This window comes from Salminus brasiliensis, chromosome 11, assembly GCF_030463535.1.
Source record: "Salminus brasiliensis chromosome 11, fSalBra1.hap2, whole genome shotgun sequence".
Classification (NCBI taxonomy): Eukaryota; Metazoa; Chordata; class Actinopteri; order Characiformes; family Bryconidae; genus Salminus; species Salminus brasiliensis.
The window spans coordinates 34,321,517-34,342,447 of NC_132888.1; the positions used below are offsets into that span (position 1 = coordinate 34,321,517).

The window sequence follows — 20,931 nt, forward strand, 5'->3', positions numbered from 1 at the left end:
GCTTGGTGGGGAGTAACTCCAGGTTTAAAAAGAAATTTCATGCAAACCATAGCAAGGCTGAAACATATTTGTTGAGCTACACTGGCTGAACATAACTCAGTACACCAGGCAGATATCATGCCTACAAAAAATCGCCTATGGTACGATGTAAATTTTAGGACATTCTGAAAACAGAGCCAAAAGGTTTCACACTTTGAACAAAACGGCTTTGGCGCTGAAAAAAACAAAACAAAAAAAACCCTTTCATTTCAGCCCAAGTAGTCATGCTACGCTAGGCACCTATGAAGGCAACAGTCAAATTTGTTTGGCACTGGGGATTCTGCTTATTTACACTTAAATTGCCAAATGAACTCAAGGTCAAGGTCAAGGTTCCAGTCAAGGTCTGGAACGTCATACTTGCATGTCTAACTTTAGCATTATGATTCAGTACCATGTATACCTGTATACTGAAGAAGCGTAGTAGCTATATCAACATTTTATGTGGACAACAGCTAAATGTCAAATCAAATTAAAAAGGTAAAGGTAAAGGTGCACATATTTGTCACTGTTCAGTGTACACTGTACAGCGAAATGTATCCTCCGCATTTAACCCATCTGTGGTAGTGAACACACACACACACACTAGTGAACTAGGGGCAGTGAGTAAACACACACCCAGAGCGGTGGGCAGCCAACTCCAGCGCCCGGGGAGCGGAGAGGGTAAAGGGCCTTCCTCAAGGACCCTACAGTGGCTGCTTGCCAAGCCCGGGAGCCACCACTGCCCCAATTACAATTACAAGTACAATTACAATTCAATGTATTTCAACATTATTTATTGTGAATCAAATGGTGGTGCTGGACATTACTGCTATTAAACATTGCCACAGCCTCTAAACATTTGAGACATACTGGTTTAGAACCGCCCATGGGAAGAATAAACAAATCTGTCCATTCCCGATTAAAAGCTCTTCACACTCACACTCCTTCACACTCCATTTTTTCTCTTTTTAGAGCCGCAATGTAAATGAACTTTCTTCTGACTTGCTTTCTTGTCCTACCGCTGTTTCTCGTCTAATCTCTGTATGTGCGCCACTCCCTCAAGTCGCAGTGCTGTCATAATGCATAAATCTGATTGGCTGAATAGTGTCACACGTGATATTTACACATGTGATTGACCTCCAAGTTTTCTGGGCCGTTGTACTGTAAAGGCTAGAAAACTTAGTAAACACTCTGTCAAACTTAAATAGTCCAGATTTGGATAGAACGGCACCTGGATCCTGACCTGGTACATGGTCCGCCTATTAGTGACCTCTGTTGTAGTACAACAATAAAAGCGTGTTTATGTTTTGTTAGTTGACAAAGAGTATGCTTGAACGTGCACACTATTACTGTTCTTGCGACTAGGAACCACCGAAAATCACTAGAAGAAAGTGCTATAATGATCATTAGTAGTGGTAGTAGTAGTATCACTGTAAGGACATCTGCTAATGCTTTTGGCACATCAGTGACTGATAAAGATAATGATAACGTTAAAAATAGCAAGATTTGTTTCTTCCAGTAATTTGTAGACCCTTTCTAACTCTAAAATGGAGGCTATGATAGCATGTGCATTGAAACTTTATCACTGTCAAACAAAAGGTACAGAAAAAGAAAAAATATAACCCTCTCATTTATCAAGCAAAACTGGCCCATTTAAAAAGCCTTCAGAGAATAAGCTGCCCCAGACAGTACAGTTTGTGTGACATATGCAATTCCGTTTTTTTATTGCTAAAAAAAAAATGACAGTTTTATGGCCAAATGAAAGATGATAACATAACCACAACTTTTACTGTACTGTGTGCTTACTTTGTGTGGTTCCTTTATTTGCCAACAACGCTGCTGCAACTCACACACAGCATGTATTTCAGTGATGGGGACATTTTCCTAAGGTTTTGCATCACAACAATAAAACTAAAATAATGGAAATGTTGATAAATTAAACTTTTGCAATGCATATGCACCAAATGTCAGAGCGTCAGCTGTAGGAAATGTAATTAACATCCAGGAGTTGTTTTAGAAAGACATGAAGGCAGAAATACATGCATTTACATCATCGAATTGTAGACTCAATTTTTCATGTAATGAAGTTGCCTTGATTTCCCTACATTAGTCTCTTGACCACAAACGTCTGTTTAGTCTTACTAATAACAGCTACAGATTACTACTATATACATGAAGGGGTTGGCTGAGGGGCTGTGTAGAGTTCGCACCCTTCACCGCCAGAGTCCAGACGTGACCTTCCTTAGAGTCATCTTAATCAGCTCATCAGTCATTCGTGATGGATGACACATTACTCCTGCCTCCCAGTTCACACATCAACCATCTGCTAATCAGGCCTGATTGAGCAAAGTCTCTTCCACAGTCGCCCACAGAAACTAGTAGCTTTCTTTTTATGCCTTCTTATTTTTTTTTATGCATTATGCATGCATTCAAACAGTACTGCCATATGAATACAGTTTGCTGTTTTCATTTCATATTAGCATGTGCTAATAATCTCAGTTTACAGAAAAGAAAGTGGTTGTTTTCCCAAGTTACCATTAAGCAGGTTTAATTAAATGCTTAACCTTCGTACAAGCTATGGCATGAGATATGGATTTTTCAATATGGATTTTGACAGTAAAATCATACAACAGCATCAGAGGATGAAAAGCTATGTGACAAGAGGGATTTATGCCAAGTCAATATAGTGCAATAGCCAAGTGAAAAAAAAAATGATGACAATTATAAATAGCTTCAAACAACAACAACCCTGGGATATGCATACTGGGAATCCCATTTCCCCCCCTCTACAGCAAGACATTGGAAAATCTACAAACACTGCATCAGAGTGTGTTTTAGAAATAGCGATACAAATAATCTCTCAGATCTCATCACTGTCACTGTTTAGGACTCTATCTTGGAGTTCATTTGGTGTGAATCTAAAGCAGGGCAAGTGTGTTAGAACTCCCATCAGAGTATTGCTGATGCCAATTCCATTATGCCACCACTGGACTCTTAAAACTGCTGCCAACGATTTGTCGTTCAAATTCAGATGGTCGCATTGGAACTACCCTCTTTAATTTAGATTAAAATGCTTATAATAACAGCATTTGGCTAATGCTTATGTAGAGTGGACACTTTTATCCAGCAAACACTTACACTTATGTTAAATCACTGTTTGTTACTATATAAAGCCTGATATATTATAGCCTGATATATTAATGATGAATACCCTTAGTATGAACAACTGTTGCATTCACCCTTTAAAGCCTTAAAACATAAAATAATTGCCAGCAAGTTCTAATTCCACCTTCTGACCAATTATTTAAAAAATAATAATTTACAACACTTTGCATGTATTTTGTATCATATATCAGGGATTTATTGCACACATCACGTTTTTAAAGTTAAAAACAAATAGAATACGTAGTATAACCCCTTATTCTTGCATTGAAAATTTTACTCATTTCAAACTTAGAAATCTGTATGTCTTTTTATGGTGCATGATATGCACAGATAATCCTTTAGGGAGCAGGAAACCTGATTTTAGTTTCTTATTTATGTAGTTCAATATGTATTATATTTTATACATATTTTATTATTAAGATATTATTTATTCACAAAAAATCATTTAAGGTAATGGATAATTTAATTATTACACTGATGTTGTAGATGTCACATAACATAAATATGTGTCCATTTTTAAAGGGTTAAAGATTGCTGTTATTGTACACATCACATACTCTATTATAGAGCCATGTGCTTGCACATTCCCACACCTGAATATATTCTCTTTCACAGCATGAGAGTGGGCAGGTGTGGTTAATTAATTTTTCAGTCTCAAATGGCACATCCGGATCTGGTCAGGTGCTAGAAAGCATGATTTTAGCAGAATCATTTGCCCTTTAATGCTGCTCGATGCTGGGTATGATTAGAATTATTTATAACACCAGAGTCATTTGGATTTGCTGCCAGGAATGTATTGTTCAAATTCAGATGGATTTTGGAGCCTTGGACAATGACATTATAGTTACCAGACCTCAAAGGCTGATTACAGCATCACAGCAGTCTCTGTGATATGACTGTTCATGCCACAACTACTGCAAGCTCTGAAGCTTGTATAATGAATGACAACCCCTTGAATAAAAGTGCTACTGTACACAAGGGGGCAGGGGGAGCACAGACAAGCAGGTTGCAGCAACCATCTGTGCTCAATCTGAACAATCAGCACACTAACAAGTTTACTCAGACAGCAACTCACAGTGGCTTAACTATAAAATTCATGGATATGAATTCATTATATGTTGAATGCAACATATCTTTTGCACAGCAACTGTTTTAAAGTGGTTTTAATGACGTTTCAATGAATATTAAACAGGTATCTCTAAAGAATTCATTTGTCCTGTGTCTGGCTCTACCAAGTCAAATATATTCGGAAACTGAGATACTCTGTCTACTTAACACACCAAAGAGTTGGCTTCCAGTTTGAACACACCTGATTTAAACATGCGTATTCTAGGCACTGGTAGGTTTTGTTTGCTTTTATCTAAGCTCCAGGAATACAATCTCAGAAATCCTTCTGCCAAAAACAAGTTTTGGCTGCTTTAGGGATATTCTTGACATACTGTGAGAAGTTTAACTTACATTTAGCCTGATGCTTCTTCAGAAAAGGAGGACACTATTCTTTCTACTGCCAAAGTTAGCAGCAGTGGAAGATTTTCACCAGCAGTTAGATCAGAATCATACTAGAACGAGCTTATAGAAGGGCATATCTATCATATATAAAGTACACTATATGGATATAGGTATTGGGACAGGAGCTTTTATGATGCCCTGTTTAAATCCATAGGCAGGAATTTGAACTTGCCCCCCACACACACACTTTTATGCACTATGCATCTCAGCACTCTGCAACCCCAGTCTGTAGCTTAATGTGGTCTGACACTTTGTGGCTGAGTTGCTTTGGTTCCTAAATGTTTTTTTAATAACACCACTCACAGCTGATGGTGGAATGGTGGCGTTCTGGAATTCAGTGAACGAACTATTCAGTAATGTCTGTACATTTTACTTCAATGTGGAGATTCTTCACTCATCAGCTGTAGAGGCCAACCAGTCCCTAATCATTCATAAGCTCACAAGTATACTTAAATCTTTTCAAAAGAGCTGATTTTGGTAGTTTATCCTAATGTCTACTATTGTTTTACTCTTGTTTCACAGTCTCATAAGGTTTTCCTTGACTTTGAGTGGTATAACTCTGGTCCAAAAGTGACCAAAACCCTAGAATAAAGATGCTGAAAACTCTTTTACCTGCACTAACAAATCAGTTAAGCACACTGGAGCAATCCAGTGCACCAAATGCTAGTGCTGTGATGTCTTCAGCATAAGACTAATACCCTTACTAAAATCTGAGAATATCCCTTTAACCATGAGTGAATACATCCAAAAAAATCACCCAATTCTAGCAACTCAAGGACAGTTTTACATTCACGTCACATCATTGGAAACCATTTCCAAGAACATGATGTGCAGCGGATGATCACGCCATGTGTGAGCTGTAATCTAGTCTTGGCTCTGTCCTTGGAGCAGTCCTGTCAGGCACATATGTTCATAACACTGCCATTAGAAAACAAGAATTTACAGAAAACAGTCAAATATGAGTGTTCAGCCATCCTGGTGTCTTCCCCCAAGGTAAACATTAAATCGGTGAAAACTCATTTTGATGACTCAGTCCCCACCTTTCCATTTTCTTAGAGACTGGACTGGCTCTATGTATGTGAGAGCTGTCAGGGTTCCGGTTGATTTCTCACAGCATACAGCTGCGTGGAAGTGTCACAAGCATCACAGTCAATAACTGATCCCAAGTGGCTGTGCAAATACAAGGTGGCCCCAGTGGACCGTTGGGCAGCCTTTGTTTTCATCCTAACTTATGGGTTTCGCCCATGAAAATTAGGTGAAATCTTTTGGAATACTTCTCAGAAACACTTAATGAAATGTAATTAGGAAGAGGGTGTTTTAGGGATTTGGTATAGCCTAAAGAAGCTAGAAATGGGCACTGAGAAGCAGCAGCTATTGGCTGAACATTTTGGACGGTGTCTCTGCACTCTCATGCGTAAGCAAAGATCTTGGCAAGCTGAATTTCTCATTTGGTCGACCTAGTTCCTCTGCGAATTACACTGATTCACTCTTAATCATATTTGGGCCTCTTCTTGTTTTGCACACAGACCTGGCAATGTTCACTCTTCTATTGCAAAGCACACCAATCTTTTCTTCCATTTTGTCTACAAATTATAGCTTGAGGCTATTGGTGTTCACACAACTTAAGAAAGCATCTTAAGAAAGACATCCTTAATACAAACCCGTCTAAACACTTCTAAACGTTAGCAGAGGCTGGACATACTACTGTCTTTGACCCAACATCTTCAAGTAACCAACATAGCTGATGCATAGATGCCAAATTGTCTGAACTGGCAAATGCATTCATTAACCACTGTTATGGACATTTGGTGTTGGCAGACTTTTAAAAAACATATATGCACACCACTCAGTATGTGTTTTTGTCCACCTCCCCTGAGTCTGTCTTGTATAGTGCTTTTAAGACAAGCTCCAACAAGCAAACACCATACAGAATTCATGCAAGCCCATAAGCTCTTGACAGATAAGGTGATATTTCTTGTCATCATAACAGAAACACCCTGCAAAAACAGTGTTGAGGCATAAAGCAGATTTTGTGCTAGACGTTACATATGATCACAATCAAATGAATACTGAAGCGTTCAGGCCTGCCCAAACCCACATGGAGGTACAAGAGAGACACTGAATCTTTATGTCTGCTGTTTACATCATAGACCAAATGAAATCCTTACCTGTAGATCAAGGTGTCATCTGATGAGCTGTTGTACTGAATCTGATACATCCTGATTCCAGGGAAATGCTGTTGTGAAGGCCACCTGATAAGAGCAGAGTTTGCAGTAAGCTCCGCAAGTACTGCCTTCTTCTCCTGAGTCCTTGTGTCATTGCTAGATGATGAGGTGGACTTGGCAGATGTCAGGATATCAGATGGTCCAGGATCAGGCTCCCGGACTCGGTTGGTGCTGTTAGCCAGGTGAGGAAGCGGATTGACCACCAGTTCCACAGTGCCTGTAGACTCTCCAGCGGCATTAGATGCAATGCAGGTGAAGACTCCTGTATCTTTCAAAGATGTGATATTTATCTCCAGGCTGCCATTGCTGAAGGTGAGAGTGCGAGAAGTGTTTGAGATCAGGCGACCCTCAGGAGAGATCCAGTGAACATCTGGGTCTGGGTCACCGTTTGCTTTGCATTTCAAGCTGGCGGGCTGGCCTTCCATTGCGAAGGTCTTTGGAGACCTTCTTGTGATCACAGGTGGATCACAGATAAACTCTTCCTCTGGGATTGTCCAGAAGTATTTAGCAGTAAGATCAGGAGGTGAGGCACAAGTCTCCAGATCGTCCTCTCTTGTAAGCCTCCTCAGCCAGAGGAGCTCACAGTTACAATGCAGTGGATTTCCTCCAAAGCTAAGAACTAGCGAGGACAATGGCGAGCCCTTGGACTTAGCATAGACTGGTATCCTAAGAAACAAAGGATCCGGAGGAATTTTTTTCAGTTTATTGGATGTCATATCAAGACGAGCTAGCTTATGCAGGTTGGAAAAGACACCTAAGGGAACGTGCTCTATGAGGTTATGGTCCATGTTGAGTGTGTTCACATTGGTGAGCCGCCCAATGGTCTCCCATGGGATGTCCACCAGGTTATTGTACGACAGGTCGAGATCTTCGAGGGTCCCCAAGAAGTCATCAAAAGCATGTGGGGAGATGTTATGGAGCTGATTGTTAGCCAGAATTAGGTGCCTTAGGTTGGTGAGACCTCGGAAGTGATCGTCTGTGACCACACTGAGGCGGTTGCTATCCAGGTGTAGTGCCCGCAGTCGTTTGAGGTCAGCGAAAGTGTAAGGCATGATCTGGCTGATGGTGTTGCGTGACAGTGTCAGGTGAAGGAGGCTTGTCATGTTAGCAAAGTCCCTCCTTCTCACTGCTGTGATGAAGTTCTCAGTGAGACGAAGTTCCACCGTTCGTCGGTCGATGACCGTGGGCACAAAGAGCAAGCCTGTCTTGGCACAGAGGATGGCGAGAGATGGGGACAGATTTTGGCACATGCAGCGCTTGGGGCAGAGCTGTCCTGAGGCAGAGACCGCCAGCACCAGCAGGGAGAAGATGAATCGCTCCATCCCTCAGTGCTCTTGAAAACTGCAACATAAGGAAACAGCCTACTGTGAGAACATATAATGCACATATGCTTTAAGCAACTTTGCAAGTTTTGCAAGACTCTTGAGGCCTAGTTAGCACAGTTTCGGAATTTTGGTATTTAATGTTACTAATTATTCCACATATTTACTAAATATCTTTCCAGACGGAAATCTCAATGAGAAGCTTTGATGATTTTTGTATTTGATATTTCATTTAATTTCATCCCCTTCATCTCAGCTGTGCAACAGTCCAAATAGGCTTCTTGTTAAAAACCAAAAAAGAGAGCGGAGTACATTGTTTTTGTAGAGACAGTCAGTGATGATGCTATACTGTTTTAGCATGACATGCTAAAAGCACAAGCATAAGGATCTGAGCTACTTTGACAAGGGCCAAATTGTGATGACGAGATGGCTATATAGCATAACATTTCCAAAACATCAGGCAGGTTTTGTGAGGTTGTTTTTCTGGTATGCAGTGGTCAGTACCTATCAAAAGTGCTCCAAGAAAGGACTGCTGCTGAAAAGGCAACAGGGTCATGGGCACCTTCGGCTCATTGATGCGAACCATGCAGATCCCACCTCACAACTTACAGGACTTGAAGTATCTGCTGCTAACGTCTCAGTGCCAGATACCACAGGACGCCTTCAGAGGTCTTGTGGATTCCACGCCTTAAACAGTCAGTGGCACAACATGGTACTAATGTTATGGTTGATCTGTGGTACAAATACAAGTAGGTATGTAACAATGCAAAATAAATCAATAAATAACTAAATAAAAATGCAATTGTGCAACATTCATTCATTCTTTCCTCTCCATAAGTATTTTCATTATATCACTGAAGTTGTATCTTGATATCTACCCTAACAGTCTGGTCTTCATTTACTAGCCTATATTTGTGCGTCTAACAGTGTGCCTGTGATATCTGTAATAACCACTTGTTCTCTCCTTCTATGATAGGCTAATCTTTTTGACATTTGTAGATAAATCTGTAATCTATGAAAGAAGCATATTTACTATTGTCATACAGACCTCTTATCATATTTATAGCTACGGACTATGCATTCCAATTCAAATTTCCACAAAATGTCCCTTAATAAACCATACAATGGATTATTCAGACCTTACTGTGACTAAAAAGGGTTTGTATGAAATTATTGGGGCACTTTTGGTCAAAGTGCATGTTTTTTTTTGTTTTTGTTTTTTTCTAAGGGACAGAGGATCCTGTGCTGGACATTTATGTGTTTATGATCCTCACAACACACTTAATCCAGGTAATTAGCAAGTTAACATGCTTGGTCAATGGTCGTTTCTTAGAGCAAGAAAGCAGAGGGGCCTCCAGGACCCTTGAGTTGGGAAGCACTGCTTCCCATGCAAAAGTGCCAAGCCCCTCTGGTAAATTGACATATATTTTTAAATTTTTATTATGTTTAAATTGAATGTTTCCTGTAGAAATTCTTGTAGAGAATTTATTTGACTTTATTTATTCACTTAAAAACTAACTAAATGTGCTAAATGTGACCAGGGGCGCTCAAATATATGGTTGTATGCTGTAGGGATAGTATGTTCAATGACCCTAAAATACATCGATCAGTCATAACATTAGCTTCACATGTCTAATATTGAGTAGGTCCACTTCAGGCTGCCACAACAGATCTGACCATTCAAGGCTGGACTCCACAAGACCTCTGAATGCGTTCTGTGCTATCCAGCATCAATATGTTAACAGCAGATCTTTTAAGTCTTGTAAGTTGTGAGGTGTAACGTCCATGAATCGCATCAGTGAGCCTTAGGTGTCCATGGCCCTGTTGCCGGTTCATGCCTGTATTTATCATGTCAATACATACAGTATATTTACCATGTTGTCACTGGTACATTATTGAATTGTTGAATTAACTATGCCATGTTATTGAAACCTCAGTAACAAATGAATAAGTCTACTATAATCTCAATGACTACTTGTCCAGTAATAGTGTTTGAAGCACAACGGAAACCAGTGTGTTGCAGTACAGCAACAACTATTAAAACAGTGCGTGGTCTGCTGGAAAGCATTTGCACTAAATAGGTCAAGTTAAGGGCAGTGATGTTCATCATTTGTCAAGTAAATGACTGATATTTGAATTTCCTGTCTTTTTTGGCTTTCAACATAGCATTCCATTTAACTGTAGCTTGTCTTTCATTTTTTTACATAAAAATGGCTCAACAGTTTCTTGCTCAGAACAGATACTACATGTGTTTACAGCCACGTGAAGCAACACAAATAGAAACCAGTATGGGTCTTCAAATAATTACACTAGAAACCTAATTGTTGACCTAAAACTTTGCTGTGTTTTTGTTTTTCATGTTTTCTCAGTAATCAACATTCCTCTGGAATTTACTCTTGCCCATGCTCAGTACAATTCCTCCTGAATCCCAGCATATCAACGCATCTACTTCAAAGATGTAGTGCCTATAGCACTGCACTATAGCAGTTTCAAATGAAAGTGCCTGCAAATGCTTTGTAGCAAACAGTAGTGAATATAAAAAAACCCAAGGGGTTTTCAACACTTACTGTTCACACAGGCAATGTTCAAAAATCAAACCTAATTCTTAAGGTGGCTTCTTGAAGGACTGTTATATATTCATAAAGAAGACTCCCTATCCTATCTAGGCGTAATGATCCAGAATAGGACTCCTTTGTGAGTTCACTTGGAGAACTAGAACAGTTAGCACTTTCTCCCAGCTGGCAGAGAGAACCGCCAACGTCAGATCTTTGCAGACTGCAAACCCAACAGAACTTCAGCGTGTGGAGCCGCAGACTTCAGGCGGTGCAGCATGGGCCCCAGAGATGCTCCAAATCTCTGCTCCAGCTTTTCTCCTACCGACCATCTGTGTTAAAGGGGAATGATGAATACTCCACCGTAACCGCTTCAGTACTACTAAAATAAGCTTCTGCATGATTTAGCACAACAGATTGGGCACAAAACGTGTAACCCCCTAAGTCTTTTTAAAGATTATCGCTCCCCTCTAATAGTTTTTAGTGTAGAACTACAGCCATGATCTTCACACAGAAGGGTGGAGGAGCTTAGCATACTCAGCATAAGCCTGTACATGACATGGGCTCATCCAGGTATAATGCTTTTGCAAGATTCAGCAGCTACCTGCCAAACAACAGAAGGAAAACAGCATCCACCCAGCATAGCACTGCTGCCCATATACAAAAAGAATATTCAGATGGTATTGTACAGTGTGGCTCAGAAACCAGAGCCATATTTCTTTTATTATTTTTTTATTTATTCTTCTATTCCTTATATATAACCTTATAAAATAAAGAATAAAAAAAGCTAAATAAAAGTTACATAAAAAGGAATATTCAAGATTCTGTGCTGTAGTGACTAGCTCACTTCACAAGTTTAACAACATTTGTGCCTTTTATCATCTTACCGCCAGTACGAAAGTATGAGATTTTGTTTGGGGCTTGTGTTTAGATCAGTCACGGGTGGACCTGATCCAATCTTCAGGAGCTTTTGAACAAACCTGGAGAGGAGTCCATTTAAGAACAACCAAAACTGGGGAATAATGAAATGTATGTGAAAATTTGTTGTTAAAAACTTTTGTTGTTATTTTCTCGTAATATTTAATTTCTGCTGAAAGTAGCTGGCGGTATTCTGTCAACGCCATAGCATACTGCTGCCTTCGAAGTGCATCTCAAACACGATTCAGTTGTAGGTACTGAGAGCAGCAAAGCATTTTGTGAACATTGTGCACACTTTTAAATAAATAATTCAATAAATGTTAAACTGTCAGTCCAACAACAAATGTTAAACAGCTGTGAATCACGAGAGAGAAGCTGGTAATGCCTTAGCTTAGTTAGCATAATAACACTGTGTTCACCACAATGGCTGCCAGAAACCACAGTAAACGTAAAGGTGAGAATGAGACCAAACGACAGCTGTTGGAAGGACAGAAAGCTGAAATTAAAGTTGTTGTTTTTGTTTATTGGTGTTGGTTTTGTAGCTCAGCTACAGATACACCAAGAGTCAGATGGCTCAGTGCAGCTGCTGTTGACTAACCGGCGATTAGAATGTATATGTTTAAGAGAACAAAGCTGAGCGAGATTACAATTACGGTGGGCCTGTATCAGACTGTGGCATCACCAATCAGTGAGCTCCCTCAGAATCCCGACTCTGTGCATGTTTTAAATGAATGGGCTATATTGGCAGTGTACTAGAAAGACACACTAAACACAAAACATAAATTTAACACATCAGATGCATTAAAATTTTGAAATATCATCCTAATTTTCTATAGTATATGGCTTTATCGTAATACCACCCAACTCTAACTGTATATAAATATTTCTAAAAGCAAAACTTTTTTACCAGGCATTAAGATTTGGAAAGCTTTCCCAGTTTCTTTGTAAATGCTAATATTACTGCCCTGGACACCATAGCAACTGTCTTTTAACAGCAAAGCAACCACTTAAAACAATACAGAAACTGTCTAGCAACAAAACCATAGCAACCATGTGGGATATCATAAAAACAACAGCATAACAACCACTTGTAAAAGCTTAGCAGCTGCCTAATTAAAAACTAACTTATTAAAAATGTTAGTAGTTCTAAGTTCTGAGTCTATATTTTCTGAACTTCAAGTCCCAAACGAGGCCTTTCAGTCTACTTATGCCTGGCCCATATTACAGGGTTTTTGAAATCCTAACTGATGTTGAAAATGTGACAGACTCCGAGAGATTTCACAGATATTTTATCCTTAGTCATCCATCAGTCATCGCAGCCCCCATATCAAAGATTCACCCAGAATAAAACAGCACATACTTCCAGATTGCTCTATTCTGTCTCTCAGAACCAGAGATCTTGCAACAATCGTGACTTTAGATCACAACAAACAAGGCACACAGCAGCAGGACAGACTGCGTTACCAACCACAAACACCATAATTAGTATGTAAAAAGTGTAGCACTGTTAGAAATGCATCTATAAGTGTAGCATATTAAATGTGGTTTGAGATTCAGCCAAGAACTACTATGCTACTTGTGTTTTGGCAGAGTAAAATGAAATATGCTTGTGTCAATTAGGATAAAAGAAAATTACGCTCAGCTTGGCTATATATTATGCTCGGTCAGAATTATTGAACATGTTTAATATTTGCAAATCTAAATTGTGGTGGTCACGACTTGACTGGAGTAGATCAGTGGGGCAATGTGGGGATTATTCACACCACACAGCAAATATACACCTTTTAGACCAACCTGAAATCGGACCAATTGTGCTATAGTAGATGCCAGGCATAAGCAAATACCTTGTCAGATTTTACAGTTGGGTAGAATATAAAATGATGTCAAGAGACTGACACGTGTGAAGAAAATTTAACATGCACAGTAAATGTGAACATATTACAAAGAAATGAGATCTAAATAAAATGGCTGTTGTCAGTTCTTGCAGGTCTTCACATACACACCATACCCTAACTCACTTCCCTGTCATAGATAATGGCACAGCTCATCCTAAACATCTTGAAACACGAGGATGCCTCTGTAGGCCTTAAAAACAAGCACTTTCAAATGCATTAAGCTGTCATGCTACAGCACCGAAACTACCACCCACTGCAAAGGGTTGTCAAGCACTTTTTTTTTTTTTCAGAATTTCAGGGAGGTGAAATTTTCCCCATACTTTAATGTATTTAAAGCTGTAATTCTTTGGTCATGCCACTGTAGCTGAGACTTTAGCTTGTCATGAGAATTTATAACACTGTTTCTGTGGCTCCTGTGATTGAATTTACAATTTAAACTGAGACATTCTTCATGTGATTTGTCATAGGCCATTAAATAAATCTTTCATTTGAACAGTGTAAATTTAATAAAGGAAGAGAACAAGGATTTATTAGGAGGCATTTTCTAATAAAAGCCTCTTTAGTTAGCTTTACAACAATTTAAATTCTTTCAATAATATCACAACACCCCAATCGGCCATAACATTACTACTACTGACAGGCAAAGTGAAAAAAACACTGATTATCTTCACCTACAGTGGCCCCTGTCAAAAATGGGATAAGCATACGAAATCTGAGCAACTTCGACAAAAGACAAATTGTGATGAATAGACAGCCTGGTCAGAGCATCTCCAACATCAGGCTGGTCGCTTTTTCACCATTGGTGAACTGGCAGCAGAGTCACAGGTTAGTACCAATCCATGGAGGCCTTACCTCTCAATTTTAAGGACTTAAAGGATCTTCTGCTTCCGTTTTAGTGCCAGATACCACAGGACAAGAGGGGGCCTACTCAATATTAGACAGGTGGTGCTAAGGTCAGGGCTGATCTGTGTAAACATGCTAGTCACTGTCAAGGTGTGCAAAATGTGAAAATGTTGCAGGCCAATCAGAACAGAGGTTTTTTTTTATATATAACAGTCTTACAGATATAATAACTAATTGTCACTGTTTTTATTACATAAAATATACACAGATATAATTAGCAGACATGAAAAAAAGAAGTAAAACTTGGTCTATGGATCCTTTAACTATAGATGCAAGCTCCACTATCCAGGCATTACAGTTTGACACTTTCATGAAATAAATTGATGAATTTGGGCCGATGGACCATACCATAGCTCCTCCTCCCTATATAAACCCTCCACTCTAATTACATCTTTGTGTTGATCAACATCGACCAGCTTGGCAAGACCACCCCTATCTGCTTGGCAAGACCCACCCCTTCTGCCTAAACTCTCCTAGCTGCTAAGTCCTTACGAACCACTTATCTGTTATCTTCAATACAGCTCCATCCAAAGCACATCTCAACTCAATCCACTATTCATCACCGAATTAAGATCTGTTGCCACCTGCCAAATCCTTTCGCTGACCAAATCCTTTTGCCCAGCACGCATATCAGCCCATTTATATAGGATTGGTGCAACTTTTATAGCCTAACCTGTATGATTACCCGACCACTTGTTCCAGTTTTTGGACCAACAACCTTCGTGCAGCTCACAAACATCTGGGTTCCATCTAACGTTTGGGTGGCACAGCTTTATGAACCACCTTCACCGGCTTGATGCCATCCTGAACTCAAGCCTGACACTAAAAGCCACTGTATTATTAGGGTGATTGTTAATATGGGGGTTGGAGAAAAACAAGAATCCTCATTATGCAAGAGGATTATTTTATATCTATGTGCGTAAAAATAAAGTGGCAACAAAAGTTATTTGGACAATGTTATAGAAGAGCCACCTTTGGTTGGAACCATACAAAAAAAAAAAAAAAAAAAAAAAAAGAGATGAACCTGTGAATAAAAATTGTCAAGTCAAGCATTCAAAAGGTTCTTAAAACTCATAGATCTATCTTACAAACCAACAAAAGCAGTTCCTCCATGACATCGCTCAAAGAACCCACTGTCACACTTTTATTTATCAAAATATATTCTCTTTAGAAATACCTTTCCTATTTGTACATAATGACCATTTTGACTGAAAATTAAATAAATATTAAATACATTAAATAAATAATTAAATAATAAAAAATAAATAAATGAAGTCTCTTTTAGATTAGAAGTTAACTTTTATAAAAATGTAATTTATATGTATATTAACTAATTCTTGATTAGATTCCATAAGCATGATGATATGTCATAAGAAAATGCCCATGTTTATGACCTCCACAATGTTCCACTAATTCAATCTATTTAAAATGAAAAAAAAAATGAAATCAGGATTTTCTGATAAGCCATGTTTTGTTTATTTTATATTCTACTGGCTCTTCGGAGTAGGGCTGTCAGCTGGGATCAGAAATTTAATTTGCATTCCCTGCATGTTTGTTGAATATTTGAATAGATTTTAATATTAAACATTTTAATATTTATCTAGATTCAATGAGTAGGATACAGTAGAATGCAAATGTTCATGCACCCCTGGACATAATTTCTGTTTCTGTAAATAGCTAAACGAGTTAAACATAACCTGATTTTCAAAAGGCATAAAGAAGCCAGCTAACAGTCTTTTAATTCTTGGATGGAGGATTTTTACTCTGTGGCATTCTTGGACTGCCTTGCATTCACTGCTCTTTTGAGGTCTATTCGCAAATTTTCAATAATGTTTAGGTTCTGGTACTGTTAGGGCGATGGCAAAACCTTCGGTGTGCGCCTCTTGAGGTAGCGCATTGTGGATTTTGAGGTGTGTATTATCCTGCTGTAGAAGCTGTAGGAGATGTTTGCTTACAGAATTCATTGTTATTTAATTTAATCTATTCTTCCCTCTACCAGTGAAATGTTCCCTGTACCACTGGCTGCAATAGCTGGAGAGGAGTTGTTTTCATTCAATTCTACACCTCTTTTTCTTCAAACATACTTTTTTAATGTTTACTTATTTATGTTACTGTTATGTTTAATTGTTTGGATGTTCCTTTGAATAAATTTGGAGGCAGGTTTTCTTCTATAAAGTTGTTGTAATTGTGCAAGTTCTTTTGCAGTCAAACAGGAGTTTTGATTTGCCTTTTCAGACAGTTTTCTTGGTCTTCCAGACCTCAACTTGACATTCACCGTTCTTGCTAACTGCCATTTATTCATTATTTCATTATGAACTGAGAAAACAGTTACCTGAAAACCCTTTACTATCTTCTTATAGTCCCCTCTGTGGGCACAAATTATTTTAATAGTCAGAGTGCTGGGCAGCTGCTTAGATGGGTCGAGGCCTGCTGATTAATGACACAAGGTTTAAGGAGAATGTATAAAGCTTAAAACTTTGCCTCACCTGACCCTTTCTAATAGTGACTGCGAACAAGCTGTAAAACCCCTTGGTAAAAGTTATCTGAGACTTTGTCGGCATCCTTAAACCTCCTTTAACTTCATTCTTGTCTGCTAAAATTGACAAAACAAACATAATACGCTAATCTTGCTTAAAAATTAAACATAATCTTACCTTACTTAATAATATAACATAATCTTACCTTCCTTAAATGAACCTTACGAAGATTCATTTATTGTCTGCTTTTTGAACTATTCACAGTAACATACATTCCACCCAGGAGTGACCATACCACTGTCCATAATTGCGATAAATGATAAATTAGGTTCTCAAACTAAGACATGGTTGTCAAAGTCAGCGTTAAAACGGTATAGAAAAACTAGTCTGTAACTAGTATGAGCAGCTGCAGTTACTGTGTAGTAGCACTTTCAATTAGCACTAGTTAATTTCTAAACCAGCAGCTTACTTCATAACTTAGCTGACAATGCTACAGAACATCAGGTTTGCCTTATCAGAATGTATTTTTGCCTATTAGTGTTATTTAGCCTATTAAGTGGACATGTCCGATACGTCGAAATGTTTGTGGACCCCCATCAAATTCAGCTATTTTAGGTTGAACCCGTTTGTGACACAGATGTGCAAATGCACACATACAGCTTGTCTAGTCCCTGTAGAGAAGTTCTGCCAATAGAATAGGATGAGATGAGGTGGTGACCATTGCACATTGTGACCTCACTACCACTTGTTGCTGAATGCAATCAAATTCTCGCAGCAATGCTACATCTAGTAATCTTCCCTTCTAGTAAGATTAGAGGCAGTTACTCCAACAGAAGCAGGATAAACATTTTTAAAAATACCCTTGATATCTGAAGAAACAACGAATGAGCAGGTGTCTTAATACTTTTGTCCATCAAAATGAATGAGCTATAGGGCTGTATTTTTGTGAATACCCCTATTTATTTTTAAACTTCCTTAAAATTTTACTGTTGACATGGAACCTCCTGGAAGCCACAATAAAGCTTTGAAATTTCAAACGTACATTTTGTATTATTTTTTCAGTATCAGTACTATTTTGCAGACATTACTGCAAAACACCCCCACTGCATTCCCAAGAGTTGCAATTATAGCAGGTTTTTCATAAACTTTGACAGCTATACATTCAATAGATATATATTCAAAGCCGAGATACACAAGGTCATCTTTCATCATTTTAATCCCTGTTACTGTAAAATATATTGCTGATCCAATCATCAGATCATAGATGTATATCCAAGAAGGTGTGATATGGTTTACAGTCAATGGAAAATGGCATGAGCAAAGCAAAATCAGCACTGCCCTGTTTTTTTTGCAGAGGGTCTTCGGACATGTTGTAGCCCAATTATGTCTCGCTATAAATTGAAAAATCAAAACTCTACTCCAATTAAGGTCCTCAGTCAAGCAGGTCAGATATTCAAAGACATCAAGGGAAATGAAAACGAATTTCTCTCAACTGACCACAAACGACCCTTCATTGACTTAATCATCAAAACAAACTCAGCCATACTTTCTTGTGTATAAAAAAGAAATAATGATAATACAAGAAATGGCAGGTGCCAGGAGCAGAGAGACTGAATGGCCTGAACTGACCACCACCTTCCCTCCTTGTACTCCAAATAGTGAAAGGGAGTCGGTGGTTCCCAGAGCTTATTTACCAAAGAGAGTCTCTTGACCTGCCCATGCTTGAAGAAAATACCCTGGCCCTGGAGCTTTGGGCAGTCACAATGGAGACAGATTAGTGTATATGCTTTTCTCCACAGCAGCACAGACCCCCAAAGGCAGAAGTAAGCCAAACCTATCTGGCCTTCCTCATGCGCATGAAAACAGAGCAAATTTATTATTATTTTGAAGTAACTATACTCTCTTCATAGCAATCAATGCCTTTTGAGACTGATTATAAATGTTTAATCTACTTTGGCAGCTCTTTTTACAGATTGTGCTTTTATTTATAGCCCATAGCATATAGTTTGTTGTTATTAACAAAGGCTTAACAATGGCTGTAGTGTGCTATTTTTAATTGTAGTTTACAATTTCTGAGTCCACTAGTTTTAATGAGCTAGTAAATCAATGTATATTTATACATTGATTTACTAGCTCATTAAAACTAGTGGACTCAGAAATTGTTGGTAAGGTTATTATTCATCCTTTTTTCAAGGCTACAGATGAAAAAAAGACCTGAAAAGAGACCTGAAATTAAAACAAAGCAAAAAGGTTTGTACCCTACCCTATTGTGTCAACCCCAATGTAAACCCCCACTGATCACTCACAGTCAAAAACCATTGAGTTGGTTGGTGTTGATCAGTAAAGAAGGGAAGCTTTTGTTGAGGTTGGCTGACAGACAGAAAGAGCGGTGTACATCCTGAAAGACAACAATGTAAATTTAGCCAATTCAGTTGCTTAGTTTGCAATCACGTCACTTTGACTTCTGACTGTATCCTAAAATGCTTTCAACAGAATATTAAGCGTATATAAAAATATATATTTGTTAGTGTAAACCTGCTGATCTTGGATCCTATCCATTAAAACTAATTGTTTTCCATCCTCAATAAATCAAATGCACTTGTGTTTTCCCAGGCAGTTCTGAAAGAAAGCCTCACTACCTGCCAACCGAGCAAATTGATCTCGTATTTGTGCCAGTTCTTGTGGTGAATAGAAGGTCTTGTGGCGACAGTATTTTGTCATCAGGGCATATTTCTTTGATACCACCCTATAAGTTGTGGCCCTGACAGGCCTTCAGGTCATGACCCCATCCATGGTCATATGGAAGAAGTGAGATGAGCTGAGATGAGGTGGGCATGGCTAATGAAACAGTCAAATCAGAGATCAATATCGACATCAAAAACACTGTCTAGAGGCTAATATCTAAGGGGCTATATATATGTACAGCTCTCATTTAGTTCTGTTTCTAGGTAATAGGCATATACATACTCTACACACTTAAGTCTTTGTACCACCTTGTTCATCTAAAGTGAAATTTACTCTGGGATTATATGTAACACTGTGTTATTCAGTTACAAGGTACACTGTGCCCTTTTTTGCTTTTGTACCATCATGTCATAATGATCTAGCCCGCTGAAGCTTGTACCTCACACATACTTGGTAAACAACTAGAATTTAGTGAACTAAGGCCAGTGTTAGCATATTGTGTAATTTCTAAATCACCATATGATTAATTATGTAATAACACAATTACATATAAATAATAGAGCAAAACAATAGAGAAAACCACTCGACTTTTAAGGGTTAAATAGATTTCATCTGTCAGATTTCGGCTTGAAATCAATTTTAGTCCTCTGTATGTCAGTCAGTGTCCCCCAGTGCATGGCCCTTTAACCTGCCAATCACCAAAATGACATACAGTCGTGAGATATTTGACATGAACTGCGGAGTGGATGGCATTTGTCTGTCAATCATGAAATGATTCAGTGAAAAAGCAAAGATTTCAACACTGCCTTAACTGAAGTGATGCACAAGAACTAATATGACAGAAAGGTCAAATTAGGCCCGATGGAACCTATTTAATGATATCGAGCTCTTTGTATCAGTCTGACTCAAATGACTTGAGAAGGAAGCATCTGAAGATAGAGACTCATGCTTATTAGAGCAAATATCAGTAGTCTCTAGCAGTTATCCATCTTGGATACAATTATTCCTATTAGCTCATGTTGCTATGACAATACAAAATGGAATTAGACTCATCATGTAATTTTATGTGGTGTTATCATAACACTGGGCCTGTATGCATGCCTATGATTTTGTTTTTTGATGCCACCGTTCTGTGTAAAGCAATACTTGTCATGTCCTAGTCATGTCCTTTTATAGTCCTAAAAAACCTTAAAGCAAGGACTGCAGCTGTGGACTGAAGCTATGGCAGCATAATTCTTCCACTGTTTGTAGACCCTGTCTGC

General features: G+C 38.6%; 1 protein-coding gene across 1 annotated transcript in view; it reads right to left on the reverse strand.

Moving 5' to 3' along the window:
- The window catches only part of LOC140564994 (leucine-rich repeat and fibronectin type III domain-containing protein 1-like protein), a 125,966-nt gene that overhangs the window by 38,753 nt on the left and 66,282 nt on the right, over positions 1-20,931 (reverse strand). The window contains exon 3 of the mRNA XM_072690714.1: positions 6,861-8,258. Coding sequence (XP_072546815.1) covers positions 6,861-8,239 — 1,379 coding nt within the window. The 5' untranslated portion in view covers positions 8,240-8,258. The remainder of the gene's footprint in view (positions 1-6,860; positions 8,259-20,931) is intronic.